This window comes from Manis pentadactyla, chromosome 16, assembly GCF_030020395.1.
Source record: "Manis pentadactyla isolate mManPen7 chromosome 16, mManPen7.hap1, whole genome shotgun sequence".
Taxonomy (NCBI): Eukaryota; Metazoa; Chordata; class Mammalia; order Pholidota; family Manidae; genus Manis; species Manis pentadactyla.
The window spans coordinates 43,613,832-43,623,345 of record NC_080034.1 but is presented as its reverse complement, the minus strand read 5'-3'; the positions used below and the strand labels follow the sequence as shown (position 1 = coordinate 43,623,345).

Here is a 9,514-nt window from a genome sequence, read left to right as displayed (position 1 = left end):
CACTGTTCACTGGTTTATTGAGATTGGGGGAGATCCTTCCCCAAGAGAAACACCATAGTATGAAAGGAACACTACCTCCCGCCCCATAGGTCCACCTGTCCATGTCAACAGTCAAGCGCCTTCTTTGGTCAGGATTCTCACCAACTACCCACCGGAAGCAGCTCCCCAAACCTGACCCCGTTTCAATAGCTCCAGAAAAACACAAAACCAAAGGCAGCCCTCTTGGGAAGGATGATTTTGGATGTGGACTAAGGGTAGTACATGAATGCAAAGGTGAGATGGGGGAAAGTTCCAGCAAAACCCAGTGTGACAGTGTGATGAGAGGGTGTGGCCCCACCAAACATGAATTGGGGAAAAGTGCATAACAGTGTGCAGGGCAGGTACATATGGCTCTGTTGGAAGAACACAATGACTTTGGGGTGCAAAGGGGGAGGGTAGTACACAAGGTACCATGAGTACACAGGGAAAGTGTGTGTATAAACCAAGGTCTATCCAAGTCTGGAAGCCAGGGCTCAGCACACTAGGCAAATGGCACACCCATGACAGCAAGAGGGGCACGTGCATCCACGAATGAAGGGAATACACAGGAGCCCACGTGCCCACGGGAGGGTGAAGAAAACGTGGGAAGTGCATGTGCACATGAGCACGGCAGTGGGAACAAGCTGGGGAGGGAGGACCCAAGGGTGTTAGGAAGCATATGCAGCCCAGAGGGAGGGAGGACCCAAGGGTGTTAGGAAGCATGTGCAGCCCAGAGCAGAGGCAGGGGCAGTGAGTTCGCCGAGGAAGCAAAACTCAAGAGGGACAAAACTAGTGGATGTTTGGAGTGGCAGGCAGGATGGAAGGAGACTGACGGGAGAGAAATAGAGAAGCCCCCGTCAAGGAGGAAAGAGCACTTGGGGGAGACCCCTGCTGGTTGTAAAGGGAGCAGCAGCGTTGTCACGGCAACAAGAGGGGCATGTTGCACAGAAGGGAAAGGTGTAGGCAGTGAGGCTGCCCAGGAGCAGGTGAGGGGCAGGCTTCAAGGCAGGCACAAACTAGACATGAAGTAGTGATATAAAGGTGTGGGAACGAGTAACAGAGAAAAGGGTCTACTTTTCCAGAAAAGCGTCCTGGAAAGCCAGATAACCCCAGACTCACAGCAGGGTGTGGATTTACAAGAGATGAGATGAGGTGAGATGAGATGGGATGGGATTGGATGGGAGGGGGCCCTGCTTCCTCCCAAACCCTCCCCTCTCCCTTTCAGCCTGCCTTACACCCCCTCACTTGTAAAGTAAATGGACTCGACTCCCATCACAGCTAAGCCGGTCGGGGGGCTCAGGGGGCCCCCTAGGCAGGCCCCCTGAGGGGTCTGGGGGTGTCGGAGGGTGGCGCCGCGGGCGGAGCTGCTGCCGAGACCGGAGCTGATGGCGCAGCTCAGAGACACGCTCCTCTTTCTGGAGGAAGAGAATCAATCGGGAAAAGGAAAAGGGCAAGTCACAGCAGGGGTTGTGGGGAGGGGTATGGAAGGGAGGAACAGCAGAGAGAAATGTGGGGAATATATAAGGGTGGATGGACAGAAGAAATTAAGGAATTGATAAAGAACACGGGAAGACAAGAGGGCAGAAGGGGGGAAGCCAGTGAAGGTAAGGGAAATAAAGGTGGGGGCGGAGAGTGGGAAAGGAAAGGGAAGAGAGGTCAGCACACACAGCCTCCAGTAACTCAGGCACACATCTGCACCAAAGCAGCGGCGAATGCCTGCTCCCCCACTCTGGCACTGCAGGAGCCCAACCTACAGCCTGGGTGTGTGGACACATGGGGTGCAGGGTACCTGCCCACATCCCCCTTACAGGACAGCACTCAAACATCCAGCGGCTCAGAGTGTGGGCTTCTGTCAGCTCAGGCTGCCCCCACAACCTGCCACCCACAGCCCGCAGCACCCCCTGGCCTCCAGGGCAGCTCCCACTCCAGAGCCCCCAACAGCTGCCAAGGCCAACAAGACTTTACCTTTGCTCAGCCTTCTCTTCCCTGTCGTCCTGCACCCACTCCCCACATCTGGCACTACGTCAGCAAACCTAACCTGAGACGCGGGCCTCCCAACCCCACCATCACCACCACCACAACCACCGCACACCTCAGCAATGATCTTCTCCAGCTCGCGGTTCTCCTTCTCCAGCAGCCGGGACTTCTCCTCCTCGTTGTTGTTGGTTGATGACCCTGTCTTCATGGTGTCCTGCGCCTCAGACTGCCATTCCCCTCTGGTGATCAGCCTGCGCATCTGGGGGTAATGTTTGGGGCGTGGGATGGTGGAGGGGAACTATGTCTGATTAGTTGATGGCAGGATGGTGTTGGAATAATTGAAAATGAGAGGGACAAGCTGGGCCCAACACAAAGGGCGGGGAACAGAAAGTTGGGAGGAAGGGATGAGAGGCGTGGGCTAGAGAGGTGAGAGAATGCCCAGAACCTCACCTTGGGCACAAAGAGCACAACCAGAGTAATGTAGGAGGAGAAAACAATGGCCAGAGAAGCAAAGGCGAAGGCTGCATCCTGCTGGCTGGACAGGATCATAGTGACGGGGGCTGTGATGAGACACAGGACCTGGGGACAGAACATGTGTGAATCTCAGGTCTGCAGGCTCAGGTAAGACCTTCTTCCCCCAGGGGGGAATCCAAGAGGAAAGGTTCCTGGTGAACTTTCCAAACTCAAGATCATCCTTAACTCCAGATGGAAAAGAATACCAAATAAACTGTCCCAAACAAGTTCTTCCTCTAGGTCAATCCCTCCCAGAATCTCTATGCACACACTCAAGAGTCCTCAAAAGTCACTCCCTGGGCATAACTAGCAGGAAGTCAATTCAGATTCTGGCCTGTGAGTCACAAGCTAAAATTTAGCCTGTTTCTACTTCCTCATTTATATGAGGATACTAATACCCACTTCAATGGGTGGTTGTGTGAAGATGAATTAGTGTCTGTAGTGTACTCCATCATATGTGAAGGACTTTACCAATCCAGGGCATTAGAAACTCTTTGAGGCTCCTCCCAATGACCCCAGATTTAACACCTGATTCTTCCTAGGCTGCCCCACGGGGCTGCTGTAGTCGGCCCCAGGGTGGATGCCAAGTGTTCAGGGAGCTTACCGCCACATTGTAGATGGCCATGCCCACAGCCCGGTGGTCATTGATCTTCTCAGTGGACACACTCTTGGTCTCGTAGGCAAGAAAGATGCCCAGTAACAGCAGCAGGCCCTTGTAACCATAGAAAATGCCTAGGACGGCAGGGAAGGGTCATTGGGGCAACAAGACCTCCATACTCCCATTCACTCCTGATCCTCTCCATGTCCTTCAACTACTGATGCTCCTTTCTACAGCTTCACAACAAAAGGGACGCCTCATCCCCAAACCAGCCCCTGACCTAGCACATCCCTCCCTGTCCACTCCTCCCAACATCCACCCAAACCATCCACACCTCACTGCTTCCTAGGACTAGAACATTGCCACACAAGGAGATGATGGTTGTGAACAGCTTTCAGTCAGGCAAGGGAAGGGGCCACACACTGTCAGGCTCAGGAAGACAGCTTTCCAAGTCGAGGCTAGGTTTGCCATTTGTGGTCACAGATCAGAGCAATGTTAAAATGGCCAAGGGGACCTAAACCCATGCCCTCAAGCTCTGGTCTTACTTTGACCAGAGAGATGGTGCCAGGTCTGGAGATGAAGATAAGGACATCCTCACTGGTCCCTCCACCGAATCCCAGTTCTGCTTCATCTCTGCTTTAGACCCTAAGCTCCTCACAGAAACAGACCAACCCTCCCCCACTCTCAGAAAACATTACAAAAGAAAATGACAAAGAGAACATTCACACTAGGTTGACATAAACCCTCCACCTCTTCTTCCAAAGACCTTTCTCCCTCCCAACCTACTCTCCTTGCCCATTATCCCTGTCCCTTTCCCCCACATCCTACAAACCAAGCCATGTATTCATCTTCTTGGAGCTGCAGTGCTCCAGCTGGGGCAGAATAGATACATCAATATCTTCCTTGGGGTCCTCCTTGGCAAAAGTCTAAGGGAGCAATGGGGCCACAGGAAAGATGGTTGTCATCCTTCCCTCTCCCCACCTCTGCTCAGTCCATGACTCCCTGACTCTTTCCTGTGAGACCCTCAATACAATGTCAAGTCCCACTGCAGGCCCAGGAGCATTTTCCTGAACACCTTGGAAGTGCTTTTCCCCCTTTTTCCATGATGCCCAGGAAGTCTATACATCCTTCTCAAAACCCGCTTCCCACTTCCTTTCTTCAGATGAATCCAGTGGCCTCTAATGCTACTCATTCTAGGAAGGAGAGTAAAACTGCTGATATGCAGAAAGCTGGAAAGCACTCTCATGGCCCTGACCACCCGGGAGCCCCTCTCGGCCCTCGGACCTCAGCACCTCCTCCCAAGCGGTACCTCAATGGTCCGGTGCAGGGGGTCGATAATCTGCCAGATGGCAAGAGTGAGAACATCCATGCCCACCAGCAGGCCCACTGTGGCATACAGCTTCCAGGGCTCCAGGGTCTGGGTAAAGAGACACAGGCATGTAGGGGGCTCCTGAGAGCTAAGGAGCTAGGGACTGAGGGATAGGAAGCAGCTCACCTTCCTCCATTCCTTCTTTTCCTCCTTCTTTGTGAAGACAGTGTGAACCCACCAGATCTTGGTGAACATGGAGCCATAGCCCAGACTAAAGCCCAGACCCAGGAGCCAGAGACGGGCCTAGGAAAGGGGAGAGGTCAGGACAGAATATAGCAAGGCAGTGACCACTCACCAATGCTTACAGGCTGCAGCATGACACCCCCAGATGTGGCACGAGGCCCCTTCACCATAAGGTGAAGGCTGCACGAGGGAACAGATGACCACACAGGTAGGATGGAGAAGACAATGAACAGGAGAGGACAGGGCCAGCAGAGGAGGCTCTTCCCTTCAAAAAATTCCTCCCATTGATCTTATACTTTGCTACCAGGGCAATCTTACTAAAATCTGGTTTTAATGGCCAGTCACTTCTGACCACTCACCAATGCTTACAGGCTGCAGCATGAACACCCCCAGATGTGGCACGAGGCCCCTTCACCACAAGGTCCTACCCATCTTCCTAGGCGGTCTTCCAGGCCCTCATCTACCCCACACTCCAGCCATGCTTAACTGCTGGCTCTCCCTTGATCTGCTATTTTCTGTGTCTTGGCTAGCCCCCGAAGCAACCATCCTTAATTTCTCCAGCTGACAAAATCGTATGCATCCTTCAATATTCAAATGCCAGCTCTTTTGAGGTCCACCCCACAGCTCTGGGAACCTCTTTCTCGTCTTTGCTCCCACAGCACTATGTGCAGATCCCCAACTCATGTTGTACTCCCTCTGCCACTGCATTCTGGTCCCACTCAGGACAGGGAAGCTCTAAGCTTTATGTGCAAATGCCACGTGCATAGATGTATGACCAGGACAGGCACAGGCAGAGGAAAGGGTGGGTTTCCCTTTTCCCTGTTTCCCATCAGGATAACAGAGAACCACAGAAATAGGGCTACAGAAGCCGGTCTTTCTCCACAGCCCCAAAACCTTCCACGTACCAGAAGCCCCAAATGGCCTCTTCCCTGTGTAACAGTGGCCCTGCCCCCCACTCTCTCTGCTGTTGGTTCAGATCTTTGCATCTGTCCTTCCAAACCACAAATGAGGCTCCCACGGGAAGTCCGCAGTTCTTGTTCTCAGCCCCCACATCACAGACAAGCCATCATTGTTCAAGAGCTCTTTGTGCAGACCCCCTTCCTTTGCCTTCAACACCTCCCCCTCTTCCCTGCAAAGCATGCCATGGCAACCTCAGAACTAACAAGTGAACTACAGAATGGAAAAAAGAAGTGACAGAGCCAGGCAAAGACCAGGGGGTGACACTGGAAGAAGGAACAGGGACAAGAGTTGGGGAAAACAGAAGGAAAAGCACGGAACTATAGTCACAGCAGGCACTCCTGAGGGGGTGGAGAGTCATGTTCTGCGAGTACCTGCCCACTCACCCCTCCTCACCTGGCAGACAAAGGGAAACTGGTTTCGCCTGATGTGGTAACCATCCAGCCCAAGGGGGAAGACAGCAGCTAATGCAAGCGAGCAGCCCACAGCCGTCAGATTATTCAGGTTGGGCTGTGAGTTCTGAATATAACTAGGGCAGAGGCGGGAAGGGGGGAGGGAAGAGAGTAAAATTACCCATCTTCTTCAGGGAGGCTCAGCTCTCCAAAAGCCTGACCCCACTCGGCCGTGGGAAAAGGCAGGCTTATAGCCAGCACTGCCACCTTGGAGACAAGGCCAGCTCCCCCAAGGGGCTGGCAATGGGTCTGCGGAGGGCTTCTCCAGCAGACACAGTTCAGAGTCCCGCACTGTGTTACGCGGCCCCAAACGCCTTTTTGTTTCTCAGTTAGCTGCTCTAGAGCAGGGATGGGAGTTCTGTCTGGTTTCCCCCTTCCATTCTCAGTAGTCACTGGGAAAACAGTCAGAGGGAAAACCTCAATGATACGTGACCTCAGGAGTTACACAGGTTTTATTCTCTCTCCCTCAAGGGGCATGTCATTGTCTTGGAGAGGCAGACAGGACAAGGAAAATGTCAGCAGAGAAACTTACCGGACATGGGAGTTGTAGATGTTAAAGGACAGACAGACAACAGCTAGGACAATGCCCAGGCTGGAGAGAACCGAGACGGAGATAAAGAGTTTCTGTGACAGGAAGCGAAATGTCTTGATAACCAGGGTCTGGTCAGCTGGGGGGGCCCCTCCTGCATGGCACAGGGGAGAGTCGGGGGAGGGGAAGAAAAAGGAAGGACAAAGGAATGAAGGCGGGAAAGGAGAAAGGGAACAAAGGCATGGACACCTGTGCCTTCAGCTCTGAAAACGTGCGGCCCTAAACGCCCTGAGGAAGGGCTGTTTTGGGTTGGACACTCATTGCGCTGGGGCTCTGAGGAAGCAGTCAGAAACGAGATGAGAAATGGAGATAGAAGCTGGGATATTTCACCCAAGTTGAGTTTTTGTTATTGTTTGTTGTGGTGTTTTTTTTTTCTTTCTTGCCGCAAAGGAAAATGGGAGGGGAAAGAAGGGGATAGCATAGACACAAATTTTATGAGGTCTCTGTAACTCAAATTAAAAGCTGCCAAAGACTATAGTAGGATCATAAAGCTAAAGAGCTTCAAATGATCTAGTCAGGCCTCCTCACCTTAGCAAAAAAACAACTAATCTTTGATTTTGACCCTGGCATTGGGATATTCCCAAAGGTGTTTTCCAGTTATTATTAAGGGGAAGCTCAAATTTGCCAGAGTTCACGGGGGGGGGGAACAGCTAATTTTGAATTGCTTAGCTTAAATTTTAAAAAGTTCAATTTAGGCCATGAAGCATTTATAGCAATAACAGAACACTGTCCTAAATTCAAATTATTAAAAAAAGTTTTTTTCAAACCCCCAGCAGTGCTGGGAACTACTAGATTTCAGTTGGATAGTGTATTTGGCTGCTGTCTTCAATGGCTGTGCCTCCCCTCCCACGCCCTGCCACCCTTCATTTTTCCAATAGGTCCTTTCTTTTGCCCACACTGAGTATCTTTCCCATTTCCTATAATTTTTCCCACCAAGCACACAAGGACAAGTTGCTTACTTTTTCTCTCTTTAAAGCACATTTTAACAGAAGACAATTATATGAGGTTTTGCATCCACTCCTATAGTTCCTGACAGAGATGAAGAGTCAACTCTAGGCTTGAAGCAGCTGGTTCAGATAAATCAAGAACAGAACATCTGGGAAACCCAAAAGGAGTTTCCATTTCCTGCCCCCTGCCCACACCCTGCCTCTAATACCCAGTTACCCCAGGGATATACTATTTTTAATAGTGCATTGCCACCAATCGCCCATTCCCTCCTCTGAATATACCCATCTTCCCTACCCAAGTCCTGGGGTTCTAATCCCTTTCTCTTAACCCTGGCCCCCAGCCCATCTCCCTGGCACATTTCAACCTAATGGCACCTTTCAACCTAATGGCACCTACAGCCCCACCCTCATTCAAATTCATTAACCCTTTTCCTTGACTGTTGAGAGGGACTGAAGGATCCACTTACCAATCCACTTATCCATTTTGGACCAGGAAAGATCATCCTTGGTGCTATCATAGTAGCCAATCTTCTTGTAGCTGCCTCCTGGGCACATGATGATAAGGGTGACCACAGGTAGGTGGAAGGCTGTTCCTAGGCATTCCCGACTTCCCACTTCCCCAAAGCAGCTTTCCATGGCTTATCCGGTTTTACCTTCATCTGAGCCCCTGAGGAATACTTGGAAAGACCTGAGGTCGTTTGAATCAGCATTCTGACTTAAAAGCAATAAACAGTGGATCCCAAGGCAACATAAATAAGGAAGACTAACTTGTATATTAAAGCCCATTGGTAAAGAAGGCTCCACGGTATGTCTGCCACCCATTCCACCGCCTCACACCTCTCACAGCAAGATGTCTCTCACTTTGATTCTGGCTTCTAAAGCTTTAAACATCTCTGCCTATTCTCTCATGATAGCACCACAGGAGCTATTTTCCCTGTGGCTTTCATTTTAATTTCAGAACTTTCTCTTCCGCTAGCTTACGTTCTAACTCCTTAAATGAACTGTGTCTGCCTCCTAAAGAGCCATCAAGTGAAATCAGGCAGTCCTAAGATTTCTGTTCTAGCACTGCCCCAGTTACCATGACTTTTCCTTCAAAGACCAATTCATACCCCTTTCGGCATGGCTGAAATCCATTCTTCTTGCCCTGGTTACAAAGAAGATCTGAGAGGATGTGGAGGTAGGGAGAAGGAAAGAAAGAAACTTTCCACAGGAGGTCAAGAAATGGCTCTCTTGGCTGTGGCACAGAGGCTGAGGTGGTACAGAGTTGAAAAATTAACTCCCACAAGGTTTGCAAATAGTAAGTGTGCTAAGATATAAGAAAATGTGATCTAGAAAAGCCAAACTACACATACTACAGAAAAGTTAGGAATGCTTGTTTACACAGCAAGGAAATTCAATAGACTCCCTTTCAAATTAGCAAGTTTCCTAGATTCAGCTTTCCTTGAGTCCCACGGGTATGTAACTGACAAGTCACTAAGACTCAACCCAAGACACCATGGGGAAATTTCTGAAATTAAAATGGAAGCCACTGGGAAAAGAGAGTCATTGCTTTCAGTTTGCATGACTCTTTTCAAGAACACAACTGCAACTCAGAGAAACCTACTCATACCTCAGCTTATCATTATTAGTAGTATTTAAAAGCCTGATGAACACAGTTAAAAGAGAAGGAAGGGCAGGAGATGCGGAGGCACCAAGGCAATCATGTGATGTCTCCCACTGTTCTGCTCCCAGGCAGTGTCCTAGCCCAGCCCCAGCCTGGCCCCCAGCCTCCCCCATCCCATACGCCTGCTCACCCTGGAGCTGCTCAATAAGTGTCCATGCCATCCGAGAGCCGCTAGCATCAAACACCACATGGCCCTGAGGGAGAGAAACGTGGAGGAAGGCAAAGGGGACAAAAAAGCAAGAGCAGAG

General features: G+C 50.7%; 1 protein-coding gene across 3 annotated transcripts in view; it reads right to left on the bottom strand.

The window, feature by feature from the left end:
- The window catches only part of GABBR1 (gamma-aminobutyric acid type B receptor subunit 1), a 26,812-nt gene continuing 17,298 nt past the window's right edge, over positions 1 to 9,514 (bottom strand). For all 3 annotated transcript variants that reach the window (XM_036908644.2, XM_036908646.2, XM_036908645.2), the window contains 11 exons: positions 9,397 to 9,460; positions 8,071 to 8,148; positions 6,600 to 6,750; positions 6,012 to 6,144; positions 4,602 to 4,718; positions 4,416 to 4,523; positions 3,939 to 4,032; positions 3,113 to 3,240; positions 2,446 to 2,574; positions 2,111 to 2,254; positions 1 to 1,433 (listed from right to left, as the gene is read on the bottom strand). In XM_036908644.2, the coding sequence (XP_036764539.1) occupies positions 1,260 to 1,433; positions 2,111 to 2,254; positions 2,446 to 2,574; positions 3,113 to 3,240; positions 3,939 to 4,032; positions 4,416 to 4,523; positions 4,602 to 4,718; positions 6,012 to 6,144; positions 6,600 to 6,750; positions 8,071 to 8,148; positions 9,397 to 9,460 (1,320 nt within the window). In that variant the 3' untranslated portion in view covers positions 1 to 1,259. The remainder of the gene's footprint in view (positions 1,434 to 2,110; positions 2,255 to 2,445; positions 2,575 to 3,112; positions 3,241 to 3,938; positions 4,033 to 4,415; positions 4,524 to 4,601; positions 4,719 to 6,011; positions 6,145 to 6,599; positions 6,751 to 8,070; positions 8,149 to 9,396; positions 9,461 to 9,514) is intronic.